We start from the raw sequence: 25,798 nt of genomic DNA, 5'->3' as shown, positions 1-25,798 counted from the left end.
ATATAAAGAGTGTAGATCTACAAGGAGAAAGGGAATGAGGAAAGCTGAGGAAAGGATTAAAGATTCCATAAAATTTTTAGAAAAAAGTGGTTAGAGAGACATACCAAAAGAGAACCAGAAGCTGGGAAATAAAGAACAAACTGACAGCGACCAGAGCAGAGTGGAGAGGGGACTAATGGGGGAAAGAAGGGGAAGGGGCAAGAAAAGGAACACAAAGGGAGGCTACATGAGCATGGACAATGGTGGGGGACTGACTGTGGGAGTTGGGGCAGACGGGGCCGGGGTGAGCAATGGGGAAACGAAGAGACAACTGCAGCTGAACAACCATAAAAAAAGAAAAGAAACCATTCAATCCCTATAGACCCTGGAAAGTCTGATAACTGAAGGTACCCGGTCTTACAGAAAGAAGACTTGCATGAATATGCAAATAGGAGAATTGGTTCTGTATGTAAGAAGTCATTAGACCTCAGGTCCTCTCCCAATTACCAAGGGAGCTTTCCCTCCCCCCCCCCAGTCGTCTGTGAGTGGTTTCTGAGAGAGAAATGGAGGCAAAAGGGATATTGGGTGTAACAGCGGGAACAATATGCTGAAAATGGACAGAATACAATTTTCAGACTGAAGGCAATAGATCTCTGCTGCAAGCCTTTTTCACTTTTTGGCTCCAAAACTGAAGACAGCATGGGTATTTCTCCCACTTGGGGAAGCGGAATTCTTCCCTCAAAAACCGAGAAGCCAGAGAGAAAGGTAAAGGAGCTATGGATCCTGGCACTCAGACCAGAAACAAATCAAAGGGCAGAAGAAATTTTTAAAACAAAACATGGTCCATATCCTCAGATATTTTTTAAAAGGTATTTCCTTCAAATAAGACACGAATGCTTTAAAAAGAACAATAGATAAAATGAAACTCTTAGAATGTGAAAAATATAGTCAAACTTTTTAAGATTGGAAAATCATTTGGGAAATTACTCAGAAGCTTCAAAAATTAGACAAAGTGGAAAATGATATAGAAAAGTAAAAGAAAAAGATCAATCTAGGAGGACCAACAACTGGCTGAAATTAGACAATATGGCTGGTAAAGTGAGAATGATAATCCATCCAAATTCTCAATCAAGCATAAGGGTAGAAATAATTTAAGATAACTATCTGGCATACATCTTCCATAGAGTCTTTCTCAGAAAGTCATTGGAGAATATTGTCCACTGGAACAATAACACAGCCGAGGAGGAAGTCACCAGATCCAAAAAGAGGAGACTCAAAATGCAAGTGGAAGGCTGTCTAGGCTGACCCTGTGTGGCAGGCCTGGAGAATAACCTTGCCGGGTTGGACTAGGAGGGTAAACAGTTTTGGGGGGTGGGTGGGGGGCATATGAAACTGATGGAACACCTGATCGATTTGATGATATGAAAAATATTTCAAAGGGTTTTATCTTTGTGTTAAAGAATTTGGTTTAAAAAAAATGAGAAAAGTAGCTTGGAATACAAACAACACACAGAAAAGACGTGATTCCATCACGTTGTCTGGTACGTGTTCCCTTTAAAATTCAGTTGCACGTTAATGTAAAAGCATTATCACTCAGTAATTCAAGCATCACCATTTTGCTGGCTTTTCTAATTGCCTTAGTTCGACTATTTCATAATTAATATACTTGAAATATCAAAACGGGCGGGTGATTTTTATGCCCAGTTTAAATTAAATTAGAATAATCTGTACGCTTTTATTCCATTGTGTAGGAATGAAGATCTCAATTATATGGCTCCTTCAAGGTATACAGTTCAGATGGAGTGATGAATTATGCTCAGTATATGATTGCCCATAATGTTCATCAAAAGTAGGTGTGGAGGAAATTCATTATATAGAGTGACAGGAGGAAGGAATTGTTCTTTATTCTGCTCATGCAACCTTGCCAGCACACCTGTTTCTAATTTGGAGACCATTTATGATTACCTCCCAACATCAGTGTTGAAATGACATCATTAGTCAAGTATCTCTACTTGCTGGAAAAGAAATGTGAAAAAGATGAAAATCACCAGCCATGGCCCATTTTTTAAAACTTTGTATGGTTCAAGTGTCCGTTTACCAATTCAGCCTGATTTTCTTAAGTTGGTGGTGAATAATCTCAAGAGCATACTTAGAAAATTTTGGGTAACTGACATCTGGGATAGATAGTCACTTTAAAAGTACATGGCCTGAGCCCTGCCTGGTGCGGCTCAGTGGATTGGACGTAGTTCCACAAACCGAAAGGTCAATAGGTCGATTCCCTGTTAGGGCACATACCTGGGTTGTGAGCCAGGACAGGACAGGCCAGGCCCCTAGTACTGGGGGACATGCAAGAGGCAACCCATCGATGTTTCTCACATCCATGTGTCTCTCCCTCTCTTTCTCCCTCCCTTTCCCTCCTTCTAAAAATAAATAAAATCTTTTTTAAAAAATAAAGTACTTGGCCTGAGTTTTTATTGATTTAGGCTTCTATAGCCATGGATGACAATGTATCCAACTATAGCTTGACCAAAAATTGTAGCCTAACCTTGTGGTTTGAGAAAACTGGTATGTATGGAAATGAAAACAAAGTCATTTTTCCTCTTAATTTATCTTTTAAAGTGGTATGCATTATTTTATCTTATTTGAATGAAAATCTTAGTCAAAACAGCATTAATACCTGTGAGTTTTTGAGCATTAATCAATTATATATATATATATATATATATATATATATATATATGGACAACATAAAATAAATATGTAGCTTTATTATCAGAGAGTACAGTCATTAATTACCAGAAACTAATAAATCCCTTATAAAACCCCTTTGTTTATCACAGATTTGATCAGAGTGTAGAGAAATAAATGTACCTTGTGCCGCCCAACATCACACTCCAGATAACCATTATGTAGGTATTAGCCTTAATCTTCTGAAATTACTCTCTTAATAGGATCTTTATGTAATAGCTAATGATTAACTGCTCTAAAAAATTCTTACCAATTCCCACTGTGCTTTTCAAAGTTTAAAAATATTTGTTCTGAATTTTTACTATAAGTAATATTTCTTTTGAATTTTGATTATAGCTGTAATGTGTTACAGCTAAAAATTCTAACATAATCGTCACGTGTAGAGTCTTGCTTTGAGGGGACTGACTGGTCGTTAGAGTGTCAGTGTGCTGGCACTCCTCACGCTGCCCGTCTCCCGTGGGGTTTTTGGTTCAAGGTCTTTTGATCTACAGCAGTTGAGAACGAAAGAAATCACATACCATATTTTTTGGACTATAAGATGCATTTCCCCCCAAATTTGGGAGGAAAAGGGGTGTGTGTCTTATAGTCCAAATTTAGCTTACCTGTCTCACTGTGCGGGGAGGCAGTGGTGGAGTGAGGTCACAGGAGGCAGGAGCGGGGTCGCCGCTGCATTTTCCTCCCAAATTTGGGTGGGAGGGAGTGCGTCTTATAGTCTGAAAATATGATATAAAATTCGGGAGAAGTCTAGCCATTGTTAATATGCTGAGAACGGTTTGTGTGACATTGATGTAACCTGGCAGCTAAGGAGGAGAGTGGACAGGAATGCACACGTGTGAACAATGACAACTTCACTGTACTAGTCAGTGGGGGGCCTGTTGAGTGAACATATGTACTGTGTGGGCATCACATTCAAAATGACCCAGTGAGTAGAGCAATGAATCTGCATCAGTTTGTGTTAAGCTGGAACATTTCTCTGTGGAAACTGTTCAGATGATTCAGAGGGCCACTGGTGATTGGCAGCTCCCTCACAACAAGGTGCCCACTCATGGATCACGTCTGGTGCAGAGTTTTTTTGTGAAACTTCAAATCACCCAGGTGGCTCAGCTCCTCTACAACTCAGATTCGGCACCCTGCAACTTCTGGCTTTTCCCAAAACTAAAATCACCTTTGAAGCCCTGGCTGGTGTAGCTCAGTGGATTGAGCGCGGGCCTGCGAACCACACGATCGCGGTTCGATTCCCAGTCAGGGCACATGCCTGGGTTGCAGGCCTGTTCCTGGTTCCCGGCAGGGGACGCACGAGAGGCAACCATACATTGATATTTCTCTCCCTCTCTCCTTCCCTTCCCCTCTAAAGATAAATAAAAATAAATAAAATATTTAAAATCACCTTTGAAAGGGAAGAGATTTCAGACCATCAATGAAATTCAGGAAAATATGACGGGGCAGGTGATGGCAATAGAACTGTGTGAGGTCCCAAGGTGCCCACTTTGAAAGGGACTGAGGGGGCATTGTCCTGTGCGCAGTGTTTCTTATATCTTTTATCTTCTTCAATAAATGTCTTTTTCATACTACATGCTGGATACCTTGTGGACCGACCTCATACAATTTAATTCTTTTTTTTGCCTCATGGGTTATCTTTTATTCTCTATGTGCTTTTCTAACATATTTTCCATAAAGATAATTGTATACTGAAGAAGATATTCAAGAATTTCAAATATGCCCTGCTACTTTTGTTGGAGGGTATCTGGGGGAGAGATAAGAGATTTACGGAGAAAAATATTTTGTCAACCTGAAATTTAGGTTAGTAAGGCTATGAAAAAAGGAAAATACATCTTTTCCGCGCTTACTTTTGATGAAAGCCATTTCTAAGTCTGCTTTATCTAGATACTACTTTTTTTATTTCACTCAAAAAGTAAAAAAGTCTTTTGAGAAAAAATGTGCTTTGTTATTAATATTACATACATGTGTTAAAATTCTGGAAATAAGATTAAAAATTAAATGACAAACTCATTATTGGGTATAATATGTACAACAGTTCTGAGAAACATGCTTGCTATATATTGGCATGCACAGGGGGCAATTTAGCTGGCTCAGGATATTACACTGGTAAGATTTTATTTTTCAGTTTAAGTTACAATCAGAGAGTATAGAGTGAAGAAGAGGAAGTGATTGAAAATGTGGCTGGAAAGATTGTTCTCAACACTGAAGAGCTTTAGGTGTCAGGAATTTTGGGTTTTAATCTCCAGGGGTTGGGGAGAGTAATCTCAAAAGGTGTTAAAGATAAATTAACATGATAAATGATTTTAAAAGATGCATTTGAGAAGATAAGGATAAGATATAAGAGAGAAAACCCAGGTCAGGAGGTTATCACAATAGCAAATGAGAGAGATTCTGGAGCTCCGAATAATGCCTTTGCAATGAGTGTGGCTAAAAACGCCCACCACCACAGGCAGTTTCCAAGATGGAGCTGACAGGACTTGGATATTGTGTGATTGAGGGGAGCCAGGGTAAGAGGGAAAAAAAATTGGCATGAAGTGTTAACTAGAACAAGAAACTGGTGGTAGAGCAGATGTTGTTTTGTTTTTTTTTTTAATTAAAAAATTTTGCAATGGGTATCTGGAGGAAAGAGAAAATGAATTTAATTTCAAAATATTAAATTTGACATAACTGAATAATAAGAAATTCAGGCATGAGCCTCAGAGGAAGGCTGCGAATGGAAGTCAGAATTTGAGAGCAGCAGTGTGCACAGAGAGTACCTGAAAGCGTGCCGTAGACTCACCATGGAGAGTCCGGCAGCTTTCTGAACAAAAGAGAACACTGTTAAAGGAGATTTAAAGCAAAATTTCAGAAAGTTTTTTTAATCAATAAAATGCAACGGCAAATGAAATATTTTCAAAGATGTTTTAAGTTTTCCTAAATGTAGATTTATTTAGAATGTGAAAAGTCAAAATATGATTAAAAGAACATATACCCAAAGTACAGGATGAGTCAAAAGTAGCTTTACAGTTGTGAGTATGTGAAACACAGAGTTTATCCTGTATTATTATTTATTAATTATTGTACAGTATTTCCCATACAAACTGTAAACTTACTTTTGCCCCACTATGCACACTAAAATTTAATGTTAGGGATACCAATTTGGTATTGCTTTATTCAAACTGAAAGATTTTTCTGAGGAGAAAAATAATATGATAGGCATGTAAAATTAATTTACAAAAGTTTTATATCTGTAATTGGATTTTAGAACTTCCAACATTACTTCTAAATTTTCATTTTAGTCATATCAATAAAGCAGCTCAAAATTGACTGTTAGAAACCTAGATAGAAAAAAGAAAACACTTTTTAAAATTTGATTTTTTTTGTCTAGTAACTAAATGGCCGGGTATTGCAGAGTAATGGCACTAAATTGCATTTGAAATGATAATTGAAAAATGCGAAGTCTCTTTTTATATTTTAAAATTAAAACTTTATGGCCCTCAGGAGGAACTTTGGAGGAGATAACTTTGCAGTGTACTTGGTTACTTCGTGCCAGCCATGTATCCATACATATTTGTGTTGGAGAATCTATTTATTTTGTATTTTTCTTTTAGAACAGTTAGCAAAGCTCTATTGCTTATAAAATCAGGTGAGTATGTTTGTGTGTAAATATTGCTACAGGGAGAGTTTGTCAACATAATAACCTGTTCTTCAAAACCTTTAATAAAACTCTGGGTAACAGATACACTGCTGTGATTTGGGTTTCTCAAGTCAGAAACCAAGTCAATCTAGCTTCTCTGTCACTTCCAATCTTATCATGGTTCCTTGGATTTAGTCAAAACAATACCTTTTTTTATTACCTGTCTTAGTGGGTTTGGGAGCGTCTTTGCAAAGATCCACCTTCTGTGTCGGCATTTTAATCATTTGTGTGATCAAGAAGTGGGAGAGACTGTATGGAAAGCTCCTGACGACATGAAAGGGCCGGCCTCCTGCGAGTTAGTATGTATCTGCGTGTGTGGGTGCATGCTGATGTCATCATAAGTTACTTCTCATTACCGCAGGTAATAAGCACATTTACTCTGAGTGCAGGCAATTTTTTCTTAGCAGGAAAGCAGTCTAAATGGGATCTCTGGTTCTCTGAGATCTTTTATGAATTTCCCTGGAAACGCTTAGCAATGTACTTAGTTCTGGAACAACTACTATCAATGGAAGAAGAGAAGCTTTTAGAAGGTAGAGGTGTTTTCCAGCAGTTTATATGCGGAATGTATTGCGCTCCCTCACTGGCTCAATACTAATAGAAAACAAAGGAGAAATTCAAAGCAGTAACTTAAGTGAAAATGCTTCTGTTGTATAGGCTACAAAGAAATCTAGTAACAATCTCACAGAAAATTCAGGCAAATCGATGCGTGGCTTATCCATATGTTTACTACTTTGCATGGATAAGCTCAAGGCCTATGCATGTTTCTTTACCTTAAGAAAAGTGGGTCACTAGTACCCTCAGCACCTCAATAATGAGCTAAAAATGTAATTGGATATCGATGCAACAATACCTTGCGAACAGCAATTGCTGTAACAGTGTAGGGTAAAAGGCAAACAGAAAAAGGGTATCTAAATGATTGAATCAAACAGTAAGTTTTATTGTTTTGATTGTAGACAGAGAAACAATGAAAACACACAGCATATTTAGTAGATGGTAGAGGATATAAAGTCTAAGAAAGAGTAGAGGTCCTGGGAGATAGAGTAAGGCAATGTAACATTTTTTCATGCCTTTTGGGGGGGGGGAGGGGCGTGCGGAATCTACTTTCAGAAAGTTAAGTGGAATCAAGCAAATCTCATTTTTTAAAAAAGTCTGTCTAAGGTACTTGAGTGAAGGACTCCTTTCATATCTGCAGTGAGTTAGAAATACAACCTGAATGAGCCACGTAGCAGATCAGGTCTAGCAAACGGAAGTTTGTCTCTGTCCAGTTCCTGTGAATCTGAATCGAGTGCAAAGGACTACAGACCTGCCTCTCAAACAGTGTGTTAATGGGCCAGTCATGAGTAGACAATGTTTACACTTTCAAACCACTCTTGCCCTCATCTATAACTAATCACATCCTGTTATAAGGCCATTTAAAAATACAATATACATAATTAATACATGAAGGATCTAATTTAATTTTTTAAATTAAGGTAATTGGTTTATAGAATTATATCAGCTTTGTGTGTCCAACATTACAAATGAACAGCTGTGTGTGCCATGTCATTGCACCACCTAAAGGCTGGCTTCCATTTGTGAGTGTACAGTTGGGCACCTTTACCAGTTTTGCCCTCCCTGTACGCCCTGTCCCTCTGGTAACCACAACTCTGTTGTGCGCCTCTATAAGTCTGTTTTTGTTTTTTGTTTGTTTCCCTTTTGTTTTTATATTCCACATATGAGTAAGTGAAATCATAGATATTTGTATTTTTCTATCGGACTTAGTTCACTTAGCATAATACCCTCATGACCCAAGAAATGAAAACAACCTAAGTGTCCATCAGTGGAGGAATGAGTAAGATGTGGTATCTATGTGTGTGCATGTACACATACACATTCTGTGGAACACTACTCAGCCATAAAAAGGTGAAATCTTGCCATTCATTTGCAACAACATGGATGGGCCTTGAAGAATGTATTTATTGATAAGGCCAGAGCCTAATAATATAAGTTACCATAAGTATTTCCTTAATCTGTTACATATTTTTAATCAAATCTGAATCAAAGCAACTCTGTAGTATCTATAATTCTGTATTACCTAGTGCACTGCTGGTGGTCATTCAATCATTTTTATGGCATTTTTTAAAGAAAATTTAAAATGTCTTAATAATGCTGGGATAGGATTTTTTTCTGTTTGAGTAAAATTTCACTGCCTGTACATGCAATATTGTAACATATTAATGTTATTCTCTTTTGAAAATAATCTTCATAGCAACCCAGGGGGCAAGCTGTTTCTTTGAGACTTTGGGAGCTAATGATTACTAAAAGTTGCTTACAGAGATAAAGTATGACTCCACGGGATATTTAGTTTTATGTCATTAAAATCTATGCTTCTTTGAAACCAATATTAGTGTTCATTCAAGACAAAAGCATGAACTAACTTTATATTAAACTTCTGCTCAAAATACAATACAGATTAAATTTTATTGGAATTTTCATATTTCTCAACATATAGTGGACAGCCAAGAACTTAATAATGCAAATCTTTGTTTATATACAAATGACTCCCTACAAAGCCTGTTTTGATTATTAATGGAATTCATTATCTGCTGCTTAGTGCAGCTACTGTGCTTTGGAATATCAGTTAATAATGAAAGACTGAGATAGATTTTAAATATAGTGTGTTAATGTTTGATAATACGAATTAACTCTATTATACAAAAATATCAATGAAAAAAATATTGTGGGGACCACACCTTCCCACTTTTTTCTCATCATTAAGAAACTCTTCCTCTTCTCTTGAGAGTGTATTTTATTGTCATTTTCTTATCACAGAAAAATAGATGGGTGTGTTCCAGAAAAGCCACCAATTTCCCCCAAATTACTGGGTTGGCCAAAAAGTTCATTCGGCTCTTTCTATACGATGGCTCTAGTAGTGCCCGTCTTAATGTCCGTCAAGACAGTCATGTTAGGTTGTATTGTGACAGCTGTTATAGCAGCATGCATTAACACAAAAAACCGTGCCAAATTTTGTGTACCCATGGTAATATTGAAGATGGAAGAAAATAAGTAACATTTTCAGCATATTATGCTTCATCGTCTTAGGAAAGGTAAAAACACAATTGAAATGCAAAAACCAAAAGATTTGCTCGGTGTGTGGAGAAAGTGCTATGACTGATCAAACGTGTCAAAAGTGGTTTGCGAAGTTTCATGCTGGAGATTGCTCACTGGCCATGCTCTATAGTTGCGTAGACCAGCTGAAGTTGACAGTGATCGGACTGAGATATTAATTGAGAACAATCAACATTATACCATGTGGGAGATAGCCGACATACTCAATATACCCAAATCGACAAACTTATTGTTTAAACTGAAAAATGTGTTCTTTATTTTATGAAAAAACTCAATGGACTTTTTGGCCAACTCAACAGAAATTGAAATCTTACATTGCTCAAGTTATTTTCAATCAAGACACTGGAACATTACACCAGTGGTGGATTGTTCAAAGCCAGCCCCTTCCCAGGGACCTGGAAATTGTTGTGAAGTATATTCTTTCCTTCAGAATTTGAGTGACGGTAAGCCTTGACAGAAAGAATACTTTGGAGCTCAGTGGCTTTCATAACACTTTATGGTGGTTTTATGAGCACAGAGCAGAGGTGCTGGTCTGGGTCATCGGGAAGCAGGCAGTGTGAAATCATCTGTGTGCCCTCGTACCATAACCTCTGGAAGACTCGGAGGTGTTTCCCCCAGAAGCCTTCCAGTTTAAGTGTTCTTTATAGGAATAGAAGTTATATGCATGAAAATAATCCATTGAAACATCACATATTCATTCATCAGTTTTTTGATAAGCTTTACCTGTTTACTAAGCTTAAACTGAATGAATATATATATGACACATCTGTATTTTAGTGTGAGTGAATATACTCTAAATATGAATATAATATATATTGCACTGTAGTATGGCTGGATATGTTACATGCGTGACAGTCTGTCCCCAGACAGGGAGGAGGTTTGTGCTCCTGATGTGAGACCATTTGACTGTACCTTGTAGGAAAGACTTTTGGATTCTGCATGAGGTGCAGCCAGCATCCACTGCATCTTTCTCCACTCAGCCTGTCACTGTAACGTGCACTTAAAAAATCATTGGTAACAGATCCTAAGATTCTAATAGTTGATGTAGCCCTGATATTGACTTATTACTAATTCTTGTTCATAGTAGCCCTGTGATTGGTGTGGTTACTTACCCTACACCTACTTATGGCACATGCGTATAGCAACAAAAGATTCCTGGAAATATCATGTTCCATATCTTAGATAACTTAAACTCCTTTACTATTTGTAATACAAAATTTTATCATGCTACCCAAAAAACACATATATTTTATGTCTTTAGAAAACGTTACTGGGCACGGCCCAGTATTTTTTCTTTTCTAGAGAACTGCAGTATAGAACCCACTGTCTTTGGGTACATTCTCCTAGCAAAGGGTAATTTTCAGAATTAAAAAAAAAAACGAAAACAAAAACTAGAATTTGCTGAATGCCCAGTCCAAATAGTAGAGCCAGTGATGCCAACATAATTTGCTTCCATCTGGGTGCCTTCCTTCGTACAGTGTTGCCCAAGAAGAGTGTTATTCTAACGTTTGCCCTCCCAGTGGTTTCTAAGGTGTAAATGATAAAAGGAAATTACAGTCAGACACTGCGGTCATTCAGGTCCACTCATGCTTTATTTTACAAAGCAGTGCCAGAAAAATTCATTTTCCTGTTCAATTTACAGTGAGTAATGTTGCTGTGCATTTCATAATCTCACCTAGAAATAAAAAGGTGAAAAGCTCCAAGATCGTGTGCCTAAGTTCCACAGCTGAGTGTGATTATCAGAGGTGAATGGATCAGAGTAGAAAAGATCAGAAGAACAAAAGCGAAATCCCAACTGCATAAATCTGACAGTCACGCAATGCTTTTGCTGCATGAAAGATTAGAGTATTTCTTAATATGACAATACGACTGGGTCCCCAAAGCACACTTACTTCATGTTTCATCTTTCTCTAGTACTTGATACAACAACAAAAATGTATCTGAAAAGTTACTAGTTTTTCTAAACACTGTAAATTTAAGACAAAAATACTCCTAAGAATTTGTTAGACATCTATTTATAATTATTGTTATATTTTTTAAAAAGCAAAGATGAAGAATGCAATAGGCAAGCGAAATCATATACGAGGTCTTTCCAGAAGGTATCCAGCCATGCAACAGGCAAAATGGAGACATTTATTGGAGAAGATACAAGATACAAGAAGCACTGCACACAGGACAGTGACACCTCTGTCTCCTGCAAAGCAGGCACCTGGGGAGCTCACACAGTTCTCCCAGTCGCCATCAGCTGCCCCATCATATTTTCCTGAATCTCATCAACAGTCTGAAATTTCTTCCCTTTCAAAGGTGATGTTAGTTTGGGGAAAAGCCAAAAGTCGCAGGGCAAATCTGGGCTGTAGGGGGCCCGAGTCACCTGGGTGATGTGATATTTCAGTAAAAACCTCTGCACAAGATGTGATGCATGAGCGATCCTGTTGTGATGAAGTTGCCAATCACCCGTTGCCATAGTTGCAGCCTTCTGAATAGTTTCCCAATATTTTCTGTGGAGATATGTTCAAGCTTAATGAAAAATGTGATGCAAATTCGTTGCTCTACCCACTCAGTCATTTTGAATGTGATGGTCACACAGTACACATGCTCACTCAATGGTGTCTACCACCCCCACTGACTAGTACAGTGAAGTCATCATTGTTCACACATGCACATTCCAGTACACTCTGCTTGGCTGCCAGGTTACATTGATGTCATGCAAACTACTCTTGTTAACATTGGTTCAACTTTTTCCCAACAGACCTTGTATATTGTATATGTTTTAGACTTTCTAAACCCACAGCTGAAGAGAAATCAATTTGTTTTACTATTGAAAATATATACAATTTTATTCAAATTTCAATCTTAATTGAAATTTGACTTAACATGGCTACAACTTAACCATGGTTAGAAGTTTTGAAGCAGATTACAAACACTAGTGAGTGGAATTTAGGAAAGGAAAGACAAACTGCAAGGCCTGGGTCATTCAAGTCTTTGTCAGGCTGTTGTGATGTATAAAATGGGCCTATTGTGTGGAGTTGGCACACAGTAAATTTTGCCATAACCCTAAAATAAAAGGAGTGAGAGGGAGAGAGGCAGGCAGGAGTGCAGAGAAGGGGAGAGAGAGAAATTGGAAGAAAGAGAAATTAGGGGGGAGAGAGCAAGTGTAAGAGTAAGAAATTTCTGCAAAAAACTTTCAAGAAAGTCAAATTTTGCAACTGTTTTCTTACAAATTATAATTTCTATTCATATAATATTTTAAACCTACCTAGTTCATAAAAAAAATTAACGTAACATTCACCCTCCCAACAACTTGTAAGTACACAGCACAGTACTGTCTACCGTGCGCACAGCACTGTCCAGCGGACTCCCCATCACTGCCCCCGTCTTGCATGGCTGATGAGACCGTGAGCGACTCCCCACCGCCCCCAGCTTCAGCCCCTTACAACCACCTTTCTAGTTTCCGGTTTTGAGTCTCACTACTTCAGATACTTCATATAAGTACAATCATGCAATGTTTGTTTTTCTGATGTTGGCTTATTTTGCCCAGCATTATGCCCTCAGGGTTCATCCACGTTGCAGGATCTGACAAGATTTCCCTCTCTCCTTAAATTTGGGTAATATCCCATTGTATTTGTAATGCGTTTTTATTCATCTGTCAAGGGATATGCAGTTTGCTTCCACTTCTTGGCTACTACGAACACCTCTCTTCATATAATTTTAAATTCAGTTGGGCGTTGTAAATTGCCATCTTTCCCTCACCATCACCGGTGTGTCTCACATTGTTGCTTTGCTTTCCTTTTTGTTTTTCAGTCTTTAGCAAAGTTGTTGCAAAGGTGTATAGGTGCTGACTTAATAGTGACTAGTGTACTTTTTTCTTATTCAATGCAGCTGTGTAGATAATAAGATAGTCCCATTCAAGGTAAAATGGCACAGGGATTTGACACATAGCNTGTAATGCGTTTTTATTCATCTGTCAAGGGATATGCAGTTTGCTTCCACTTCTTGGCTACTACGAGCACCTCTCTTCATATAATTTTAAATTCATTTGGGCGTTGTAAATTGCCATCTTTCCATCACCATCACCGGTGTGTCTCACATTGTTGCTTTGCTTTCCTTTTTGTTTTTCAGTCTTTAGCAAAGTTGTTGCAAAGGTGTATAGGTGCTGACTTAATAGTGACTAGTGTACTTTTTTCTTATTCAATGCAGCTGTGTAGATAATAAGATAGTCCCATTGAAGGTAAAATGGCACAGGGATTTGACACATAGCGGGATGTTGTCATTGCAGGACAAGTCTGCCCCAGCTGACAAACAGTGTAAACCAGAGGCGGCCCAGGCCACTTACTCAACCCCAGCGGTTTCCGGCTCACAGGAGGTGTTGTACATCAATGGCAATGGGACCTACAGTTACCATAGTTACAGAGGGCTAGGAGGAGGACTGCTGAATCTGAATGACCCTTCCAGTAGTGGTGAGTCTGTATTATATATTGTGTTTTTGTGTGTGTGTGTGTGTGTCCATTTGGGGATACTCAATTCTTTAAACCTGAGAGATGAAAATGAGTATACTATTATAAGCAATAGTCAGTGCCAATCGGCTAAAACCAAGACTGTTTAATACATAACATCCATCTCCCTACAAGGATAGCTCCCTATTCTGTGCCTGTTTCTGGAAGTAACAGCACTATTACGCAACTGAATGATTGCTGTTTTATACTAAAAAAATTTCTCAACTAGAGGAATAGCAAACGTTTTCCCCCAAAGCTGTAATGTCCTATTCTTCAAGAATAATGACACATTTTCTTAATGTTTAAGTTTTTAATTTGGAAAATTGGAGGCCCAGGCACTTTACTGACTTGATGAAATGCACATACACAGTCCCTGTGCATAAGAACATCCAGCCTGAAACCACACGCAGAAACAACCCAGGGCCCTCCAGCCAGTGGCTCACGGATGACAGTGGCAGGCTTGCCAGCAGCGGGAACGGTGTACTGGACGGAGCCCGCTCATACTGGCTCGTGTCTGGAAAACTTGAAGGAATTTCTTAAGCTTTTATCTAGAATTCCAAAAGTGTAATACAAAGCTACATATATATTAGAAATACATGGGTGAATTTTGTATAACTGGGTCACCTGAAAAGCTTTCCTAAACTATATTGAAAATCCAGGGAAAATGAGTTTCATTACACACACACAAACACAAATCATTTTTTATGACAAAGCACATGATAAAGTGAAAAAAATAAAGGATAAAGTAAAAATTATTGTATACTACAAAGGACTAATAGGTCAAGACTTGAGGATCTTCTAAAAAGAGAAAATACCCAAAACTATACATTAAAAAAGGCTAGAAATATGAATGCACAATTCCCAGAAAAAGCAATGTAAATGTCCCTCAAATGCAGGTAGTTACTCAAGCCCACTCATGCCTAAGAAAATCACAGCTTCTGTCTGCCACATTGGCAAAATCCAAATGTTTACACAGTATGCTTTGACAAGGCTGTGGGAGATATGCATACTCGTGTATTGCTTGTAGAAATGCAAAAAGTTGGAAAAGAATTTGATAATATCTAGCAAAATTACGCATGCATTTACCATTTGACCGAACAATCTCTTTAGGAGCCTCTTGTTAGGAATCTATCTCAAAGACACACTGGCAAAAATACAAAAAGACATGCACATGACTCTTCATTTCAGTGTTTTTTATCAATTTAAACAAGGTGGTTGCCGATAAAAATGTCAATCAATAGATGGCCAGTTGATTCAATTATAGTGTATCCAACAGGAGAGTAATAGGTAGTTATAAAAAGTCATAAAAATGTCTTTATATACTCCAGGTGATGCTGAGTACTTATATAAATCTTTTTTTAGTGAATATTAGCATAATTTTTTAAAAGTTTGCATAGAGGCAGGGATGAGGGAGAATGATATGGGGAAAGGAATATAAGCCAGAATAATCTGCTTATACTTGGTTTTTAAGTTTTGTTTTGTAAATTTAACTTTGGAACAGTTTATATATAATTAGGAAAGAAACTGATTTTAAGAATCCCTAACATTGAAATAAAAAGGATGCAAATGAACTCTTATCTGTTTAATGAGTGGTTGGTAGGGCCCCATGGAGAGGAATCGACTTTTCCAGGTGATCTCAAATATCATGTTCCACTGTGTGCAAGCATATGACCAAGCCTTAAGTTATTTTCAGTAATCATATTGTTATTTTGGGGCTGTTTGTGTATTATGGTTTAAAGCAAATTCATAATGATGCTGGTATCAGTGAAAGCTGTGATTTTTAGCAGGGGGACACAGTACATACAGAGGTGAAATCAGTTTCAGCAAAAACAGCACAGTCTCGTTATTCATACTATCACTGAGAACTGGTATTTCCACTGAAAGTGCCTGAAAACAAAGACCAGGCTGAATTCTAAAAGTTGAATTAGGCTTGGTGGGATTGGGATATATTTGGGAGGGAACTGCATTGTCAGTGTTCGGGAGTGATTCCGATGGAAGGCTGGAGCTCTTAGGTCTGCCCTAGAATTAAGGGTCCCCTGAGGACAGGATCCCTTAGCTTTAGTCTAAATCAGTTGCCTTCCAGCTCAAAAAAAGTGGTGCCTTAAGTGGAAGGGAAAAAACAAAGGAGCTTATTTTGGGAAGAAACTTCATTTCAAGTGCATATTCAGTTTTTCAGAAGCTAGTGAGCCTTCTCAGCTGTTCACAAGTCTTTTAATTTGAACAGAAATTCAGCAGGCAAGAGCAAATCCAAGTTCAGAAAAGGAAAACATAAACAAAGGCTAAAAATTCTTTTAGCCTATAAAGTTGAAAAATCTAAAATATTTTACATGTGAAATAAGAACTGATAGGTAGTTCAGAACTTAATCACCCAAAAAAGCCCCATAAAAATGGGGGAGGGGCAGACTTTAGTCAAAAGATTTTACTGACACAAAATTTTTTGTCATCTTCAAAAATATCATTCATCTATTAAATGAATTCATTTAACATAAACATAACAATAAATACTACTGTTGAGTACCTGAGCATAATCTCTATTTAACCCTTACACAGCCTTATTAAATAAGTTCTGGAATTTGGAGGAAATTTTTATAAAAGTAAATGTCCATCCACTTTAAAATATAATGCCCAGGCATCGCTTCCTTTTTTCTAACATGATTAAAATTTATTTTGTGAGGCTCAGAGAGGTTGGGTGACTTGCCCAACGCCCTTCCTTAATAAAGAGAAGACCCAGGATTTGAACACAGCCATTCTGACATCAAAGCCCACCCTGTAAACTACTGAGCTAATAATCTGTGTAATGGATGCAAGTACTGAGGTACAGTTAAGTGACCATATCTGGCGAGCACTAATATACTATCTCAACTATTTTGAACATTTCATATACATAAATAGATCACACAATAAGTTATCTTTTATGTCTGGCTTCTTTCACTCAGCATAATATTTTCAAAGCTCATTTGTGTTATAGCATGTATCAATACTTCATTGTTTTTTATTGCCAGATAATGTCCTATTTACAGATGTGCTATATTTTGTTAAGTCATTCATTAGTTGATGGACACTGGCACATTTTTCACATTTAGGTTACTATGAATAATGCTGCTATAAACCCATTTTAATGAGTGTGTATTATATATATTATATATAATCAACATTTGTGTACCTACGTAGAAGTGGAATTGTTGGTTCATAAATGCAGCAACTGAGTTTAAAATTTTGAGGAAATAACAACTGAACATGAGATGTCTTTACATTTATTTCATTCTTTTTAAATTTGTCCTAGGTATGTCTCATAGTATTTACAGTAGGAGCTTTATACTTAATTTTATTGCTAAATATTTCCCTTTGTGATACTATTGTAGATGTAATGATTTTCTTAAAATGTTACTCTACACTTTTAAATTGTTTTGGAAGAGTTTCTGAGGTATCGGTAGTCATACTTTAAATGTTTGGTAGAATTCAGGAGTGATGCTGTCGGTGCCTGGGCTTTTCTGGGAGGTATTTTTTAAATCTTTTTTATTGTTGTTTTATTACAGTTGTCCCAGTTTTTCCCCCTTTGCCCTCCTCCACCCAGCCCCCTCCACTCCCGCAGTCAGTCCCTCACCATTGTCTGTGTCCGTGGGTCATGCACTCATGTTCTTTGACCAGTCCCTTCCCCTTCTTTCCCGTTATCCCTCTCCCTCCTCCCCGTTGGCCACTGTCAGTCTGTTCCATGTTTCCAGTTCTATTTTGTTCATTATTTTGTTCATTAGATATCTTTTATAAGTAGAGATCAGATGGTATGTGTCTTTCATCGACTGGCTTATTTCCCTTAACATAATACTCTCCAGTTTCATCGATGCTGTCGGAAAAGGTAGGAGTTCCTTCTTTCTTTCTGCTGCATAGTATTCCATTGTATAAATGTACCAGAGTCTCTTCAGTAAATAGTGCTGGGAGATCTGGGAGGTTTTTGCTTGCTGACTCTAACACCTTGCTTGCTCTGAGGTCTGCTTATATTGTCTATATCCTCTTGAGTTAGTTTAGGTATTTCCAGGAATAGGCCCATTCCAATAAACTATCTAATTTATTGGCACAATTGTTCATAATATTCCTCCATAATTGTTTATTTTTGGAAGGTCAGTAGTGATGCACCCTCTGTCATTTGGAAGTCTAGTCATTTGAGTGTTCTCCCTTTTTTTCTTGGTGGTATACGAGCTAAAAGTTTGTATCTCAACCTTTTCAAAGAACAAGCTTTGATTTCAATGATTTTCTTTATTGTTTTCTATTCCCTATTTCATTGATTCCTATTCCTGTGTATATTATTTCCTTCATTTTACTTACATTAAGTTTAATTCTTATTTTCCAGTGTCTTAAGATGAAAAGTGAAGCCATTTGTTTGAAGGCATCTTTTCTCTTTATATGTAGGCGTTTACAACTATAAACTTCCTTTTAAGCACTACTTCCGTTGCATCACATACGTTTTTGTATCTTGTATTTTTGTTTTCATTGACCTCAAAGTAACTTCTAATTTTCTTCATCATTTCTTCTTTGACCCATTGGTTATTTAGAACTGTGTTGTTTAATTGCCACATATTCGTGAATTTCCCAAATGTCTTTCTGTCCATGATTTTAGTTTTATTCCGTTGTGGCCAGACAGTAGGCTTCATGTAATTTCAGTCCTTTCCAGTTTATCGGAGCTCATTTTATGACCCAGACCCCGGTCTCTCCTGGAGAGGATTTCATGTGCACCTCGGGGTAATGTGTGTTTGCTGTTGATGGTGGGGCAGTTTGTAAATGCCTACTGGGCCTAGTAGGGTTACAGGGTTAAGACTTTTATAACCTCGATCATTTGCCTAGTTTTTATAGCCATTCCTGAAAGAAGGGTATTGAAGTCTTCAAGTACTATTGTTGAATTGTTGACTTTTGCCTTCGATTCTGACAGTTTTCTTTCATCTATTTGGAGACTGCTGTTAGGTACATATATTGTTGATTTGGTATGTCTTCTTAATGGATTCACTCTTTTATCATTGTAAACTGTTTCTCTTTAGCACTAGTAACTTTGGAAAGTCTGTTTTGCCTAATATTTTTAGTTATTTCTGCAACCTCAGGAAAAGACAGTGGTAACTTGTATGATCACAGTGGTGCTGGGAATGAAGACAAGTGGGCGGAGCTTTGGAGAGTGGAGACACATAGAAGAGTATAGAACAAACTGAGTGTTGCTCACCTCTACTCACGTGCAACCAAAATAATGTGTTGTGGCTCCGAGTAAGTGGTGGAGTAATTTTGGGAGCCCAATGCCAGATGCAAATGTAGGCCCTCTTCTGTAAAAATAAGTACTTCAAGATGGTGACAACAGAGCGTGAAACAAAGCCGAGGGCTCTTCTGAGAACAGTGCCCTGTGGGCCCTTGCATTTTCAATGCCCCACTTTGCTCCATTTATTTAGCAAGTTGGAGGAAGCATTGTGATTGTAAGAAAAAGAAAGAGAGCTACTTACGGCAGCTCTATCTTTCAAAAAAGATAATATATGCAGAGAAAGAAAAGATTAAAGACACAGTGAGAATATTTTGAGAGTTTTTTGAAACGGTGGGAGAGAACTTTGGGGCAACTGCCAACCCTGAGTAAAAACTGAAAGGGAATATAAAGGAAAATTTTTGCTATGAATTATTAATGAGCAGGGCTCTAAAAGTTTTTCTTGCTCTTCAATCCATTCTTTACAGAGAAACCAAAGTAATCTAAGAAAATGAAAACGTGATCACATCACTTCATTATCTGAAACCTTTCCAGGGGCTCTCATTGTTCTCAGGAAAATGTCATCCAGCCCTTCATGCCTCAGTGTTCACCCCCACCTGAAGCTTTACTGGACCTGATTTTTGTCTGCCCCCTGTGCCCCAACTGATTGCTCATCTCTTAGATCCTGAACTCCAAGTCTAGATCGAGTGTTGTAGTAACTCAACATCCTGAAGTTGTCATCCGAAGTATGTACCACAGTACACTCATGTACATACACACATAATCATAATACACCGGCATTCATTCCTCAGTCATGCCATTCAGTGGCGCCCAAAAGTCACATAAGACATTTGGTATGAATTCCAGATATGCAGCCATAGAAGTGGTTAGAAATAAGGTTTTGTAAGTTCTTTTTTTTTTGAATTTTTATTTTTATTTAATTCTTGTTCAAGTACAGTTTTCTGTCTGAATGTAAATACTGTGGTTTTATGGTGGGGTCCATTTTATAAGCCTCCCCCCGCCCCCCCCCCCGCCAGGAAAAACCCTCAGTATCATGGACAGAGTCTAAATGGACTTGAAAAATAATGTAATGGGAACCTCTTTACTTTTTAAAGGCTTTAAATAAAATTTAAGAAATTAGCCGGGAAAGTAGGGTGATTTGCTCAAGGCCACACAGGTTGACTTTTGGACTGTTAGTTGATGCGTCTTTCGGCTTCAGTATGATAAGATAAAAACCTCTTAAGGGTACAGCAAAGAATGGCTTTGAACACCTCAGACTGGGCACTGCTGAGAAGAAACCGGAGCAGCAGAGTCACCAGAATGACAAGCAGCCAATCAACAGTGATGTGGCCTTCTCTGAGCAATGGCTTTGGGCTGCATCACTGATTTAAAAACCAAAACACTAGTGTGGCAAATGACAGCTTTTGACTTAAACCTAAGAGAACTTCTTTAGTCCATATGTGAGAACGGACTCTTACTCTAGTAATGGTAGCGAGGGAAATGCCTCCAGCCACATTGTGGAGGATCTCTAAAAACCTTGTCTTCTAAAAAACTCACATTACCTATAGCACTGGGCTTGGCCATTCCTGTTTTGGTTTTTATTTTTCTCTTGTTTTAACAGACAGCTAGAGTGATCAGGCCTGGGATTGCCTTTACTTGGGGACTTTCTTCATAAATTCCCAGAACCCCAGACACTTTGATTCTTAAAAATGTTATCTTCAATTTATTTTTCCATTTTTAAGACATCAGAATAGTCGTGCCCTGTAGCAGATTTGGAGCTGTGGAGAGAGCAGCTACATACATATGCATAAATCTTGAGAGCTAAATAGGACATAGGAGAAGACTAGGATTGTACCGGATGCCCACGTCATATCTCATAGCTGACAGCTCCAGTTAACCTAAGTTTGAGAACTGTTGATTTGGAAATTTGTAGGGATCTTCTGAAAAGCGTGGAAGGGAGCAATAGCTTTCAGGAGACCAGGGTGAAGTAGTCACTCATCCGACAATTCGTAAAGCAGATGAAGACCATCAGAATTCAAACCATGAACTGAGAAACTGACACGCATAGATAGTAGAAAATTTAAAAAGATACAGTGTTTGCAGAACCTTTTAAACCAATGTAATAGGAAGATAAACCCTGCAGATTGTATTATGTCCAAGAAAAAATGTGAAGGCAGAAGAATTAAAAAGGAAATTTAGCAGGAAAATTTAAATTTTCCTTTAAATTTAAAGGAAATTTAAATTAATTTAAATTAATTTAAATTAATTAAATTTGGATTTAATTAATTAAACAAGTATTTGGGGGGGTTCTCATGTTTATTTCAGTATAATGGGAACTTTGTTGCCTGTTTGGGTTGCTATAACAAAAATATCATAGAATGGGTGGCTTAAACAACAAAACATTACTCACAGTTCTAGAAGCTGGGAAGTCCAAGATCAAGGTGCCTATATATTTGATCTCTGGATAGAGCCTGCTGCTTCCTGGTTTGTAGGTGGCCGTCACCTACATTAGGGTCTCTTATAAAGGCACTAATCCCACTCATGAGGGCTCCACCCTCAGGATCTAATCACCACCTATATTCCAAATGTCATCACCTTGGAGGTTAGCTTTCCAAACCTGAATTTGGAGGGGAATGCAAACACCCTGTCAGTAACAGTTACTTTACAGGAAACAAAGTTAAAGAAAGCAGACTCACTGACCTCAGGAAATTCACAGATTGGAGAGAAAAAAAATTCATCCTCCTCTTGTCTAAATATCCAAATCTTTTAGGACTCTGATTAAATAGTAGTTCCTCTGTGAAATTTATGGAGCTCCCCCCCGCCCCACTCCTTGGAAGATTAATCATACTCTTGCATGTGCCCTTATTCAAACACTCTACTCATTGAACTGTGACATATGTTTTCAACTATTTTTCCTTATGTACTCCTTCAAAGCAGAAACTCTGTCTTATCCACTATTACATCCCCTGAATAAAGCCAGACATACCATAAGTACTCAATCTTAGTGGCTTAATGAAGGAATAAAATTTTAAAGATAGAACACTTGGTGCCAGGAGTCAAAAAGGTACAAAGAGAATTATTTATGTATATTGGATGGCAGGGTGAAGGGTTTTTCTTTGATAAAGCAAAAGAATCAGAGGAAAGGGGAAAGATTAAACTGAATTTAAGAGTTCTGAGGATGAAAGAGGAAGGCCCCAACATGTTGGATAAACTCCTGTTTAATTTTGAATACAGTAGAAGGAAAGGGAAGCTTGTCCATGTCAGAGACTTCACAGAATGGAAAGGGTGCCCTTCGCATCCTTCGCTAGCCAACCTCCGTTCGTTAGAACTGGCAAGGGTCTGCACCCAACAGTCCAAATTTTTAAGTTGGAATGTTCTCAAAATGACAGCAGTTGCAATTTGCATAAAGAGTTTATTCAAATTACCCCACTGAAATGAGAAGCAAGCAGCCAATACACCCATTATTATCACATCCAATTACGTAGGACTTTGGAATGGTTTTTTTTTTTCCCCCTATGAGGAAGTTCACACTGAGCTCTCTAAAGAGGGCGATTGTGGTTCGCTGCGGTTATCCATTGGATCTCTGGAGTCTAAATTGTATGCATAATGCATAAGTTAACTACTGATGTTTCCTCTCCATGAACTCCATTGGGCAGACGTTTCAATTTGTTTTTCAACTTTGATATAAACTGGGCTGATATGCAGACCAAAACCCAACATGACCAAATTGTAGTAATAATGACCATAATAACTAACATTTGTATAGCAATTTCTTGTTTGTTAGAATCTTTACATCCATTGTCATCTTTATTCCTCACTAATATTCAGGATTGTTGGCTATAAAGATGCTTTGGACCCTGGCCTATAATTATGAATTTAAGAAAGCTTGGCCGTAAGATTCACCGCTGCCCTGGAGCCAGTTCATGATGGTGTAGCTGCCTTTGTACGTAGATAGTGCTGCCCTGAGCATCGGTGTTCTGAAGTGGCCCTTCTCATCTGAAACTTTGGAAGGAGCAGTTCTGTCCATTTGCTGTCTTCACTTCTCATCTACCCATCACTCCTTAGTTCATTATAAACACTTCACCTGACCACGCTGTTGAAACTGGTCAGGTTAAGTCTATCAGTGATTCCACTTATTGCCAAGCTAAAGATGATTTTTGCCTTTTTTCTTACCAGATTTCTTGGGTATATTTGAATCTGTTGATAATTAGAGCTTTGAAACATCCACTCTCTTGGCTTCCACGATACCACTCTCACGTCACCGTGTGCTCCTCAGATAATTCTCCTCCAGCATCCTGGACTTTCTCTCTGTGCTCATACAGAGTGTCTCCTAGCATCCTGCCCTTAGCCTTTCAACCCTCCTGTTCTGTATGCTGCTCAAAGAAGAGCCTACTCGCTCTTGTGATTTCAGTTGCAGAATATGCCAAAAACTGTGCATCATCCCATGCTTTGCTCTGAGCTTCAAATTATGTAACCAGTTGCCTACCAGAGAGCTTGGCCTAGACTTGCCAAGATATCGAATATTTCATTGTGTAAAAGTGAATTATTCATCCTCATGCATACCATTGCCTGTTTCTGGTGTTATCTCATGCAGGCATGCCCTCCCCATGCACCAAGCTCATCAGCTATTATGTTCTCTGTGATGATTTTCTGGTTGCCGCACCCATTAAATGTCCTACCACAATACCCTAGCCACATCTTTTGTTGAGCTTCTGTTATGTGCTCTTTTCTCTCTTAGATTGTGTACACCTTGAGGGCAGGCAAAGTCACTTTTTTGACTCTCACACCACCAGTATCTTTAGGTAACTCGCTTATATTAGTGTTCGGTGAATACTGAATGGATAAATGAAAAATTTGGTGACAGAAACTGTTCTGTTAAAATACTGTAGCACTTTGGACAACTCAGCTAAACTCGGTGGAGCATAATAGCTGAAGTGGGGGATGTCTTTTTCAAGTGTGTGTTCTCTTTTAGTCTTAGTACCCCCAAAGAACAAAACATTGGAAAAAGAAAAGTGTTTCATATCAAACATTTCAGACAGATATTTTGAAATACAGAAATTGGTTTAAAGTGTATTCATCTCTAGTCCCCTGGTTCAGAAAAGACGTATTGACCATCGTTAACCCAGGGATCCGGGAAGGTGCGCTTTTTCCTCTTGAGGACTTGTTCTCGCTGCTCACTAACCACGTGCAGAGAATTAGTGCAGATGTGTGTGGGGGAGGGAACCACTGTCATTGTGCTCCAGGGGGCCAGGTTGCCATTTCTGTTGTGTAAAAAATGCATAAAGTCTATTATGTTAAACAGTGTAGATGATTTTGTAGAGTAGGGCCCAGAATTGATTCACCAAAATTAAGCAGTCCCCACCAGTTACTTTTATGTCTTTCAAACAGTGGGAAGACAAGATAACATTATCTGAAGAAAGGTAACTGTGTAATCTAATTGCAGTCAATGTAATTGGGGTTATGTAGTTAGTCTATCTCAGTAAAGTTTCAATTAACCTGAGTGAGTTGTCAAAGCACATTCTACACACAGTGCATAGTAAGATGTCATTTATATCTAGAGATTTTTCCATTGTTTCCAAGTTGTTACCATTTATTCTTAGCCCATTCCTCCCATGTGTGTTCCTTCGATGACTTAACCAGGATATTGTCCTACTTTAAACTCTGCTCATTTGTATCCTTATTTTGTTATCCTTTCCTATCAAATATAAGTTTATTGACATCTGTGCTATCCAGTACAATAACCACTAGCCACATGTGGCTTTTAAAATTAATTTAAATGAAATAAAATTTAGTTCCTCCATCATACTGAGACACATTTCAGATGCTGAGTTGTCAAGGTGGTGAGTGGCCTTGTACTGCAGAACACTAGTTCTGGACTCATCTCACCTTACATACAGGCTTTTGGGTGGTTTTTTTTTTTGATTTTTTATTTTCAATATATATTTTATTGATTATACTATTACAGTTGTTCTATTCCCCCCTTAATTCCCCTCCACCCTCACACTCCCTCCCCCACCATTCGCCCCCTCTTAGTTTATAACCACATGTCTCAAGTTCTTTAGATTCTATATTTCCCCTACTATTCTTGCCCTCCCCCCATCTATTTTCTACCCACTATCTATGCTATTTTCTATACCTGCTCCCACTCCCCTGTTGCTAACCCTCCACGTGTTCTTCATTTCTATGGTTCCACTCCTGATCTAGCTGTCCTCTGAGTTTGCTTTTGTTTTAGGTGTGGTTGTTAATAACTGTGAGTCTGCTGTCCTTTCACTGTTCATATTTTTCATCTTCTTTTTCTTAGATAAGTCCCTTTAGCATTTCATATAATAAGGGCTTGGTGATGATGAACTCCTTGAACTTGACCTTATCCGAGAAGCACTTTATCTGTCCTTCCATTCTAAATGAAAGTTTTGCTGGATAAAGCAATCTTGGCTGTAGGTCTTTGGATTTCATGACTTGGAATACTTCTTTCCAGCCCCTTCTTGCCCATAAGGTCTCTTTTGAGAAATCCACTGACAGTCTGATGGGCACTCCTTTGTAGGTGACTGTCCCCTTATCTCTTGCTGCTTCCAGGATTCTCTCCTT

At 38.1% G+C, this 25,798-nt stretch overlaps 1 protein-coding gene across 5 annotated transcripts in view; it reads left to right on the top strand.

Moving 5' to 3' along the window:
• The window catches only part of NOL4 (nucleolar protein 4), a 295,984-nt gene that overhangs the window by 245,036 nt on the left and 25,150 nt on the right, over window positions 1-25,798 (top strand). For all 5 annotated transcript variants that reach the window (XM_037032650.1, XM_037032640.1, XM_037032677.1 and 2 more), the window contains one exon: window positions 13,788-13,968. In XM_037032650.1, the coding sequence (XP_036888545.1) occupies window positions 13,788-13,968 (181 nt within the window). The remainder of the gene's footprint in view (window positions 1-13,787; window positions 13,969-25,798) is intronic.

Source organism: Sturnira hondurensis, unplaced genomic scaffold (genome assembly GCF_014824575.4).
Source record: "Sturnira hondurensis isolate 20B ecotype Veracruz unplaced genomic scaffold, ASM1482457v3 Scaffold0001872, whole genome shotgun sequence".
NCBI classification, from domain to species: Eukaryota; Metazoa; Chordata; class Mammalia; order Chiroptera; family Phyllostomidae; genus Sturnira; species Sturnira hondurensis.
This window is presented reverse-complemented; position numbering and strand designations above follow the sequence as displayed.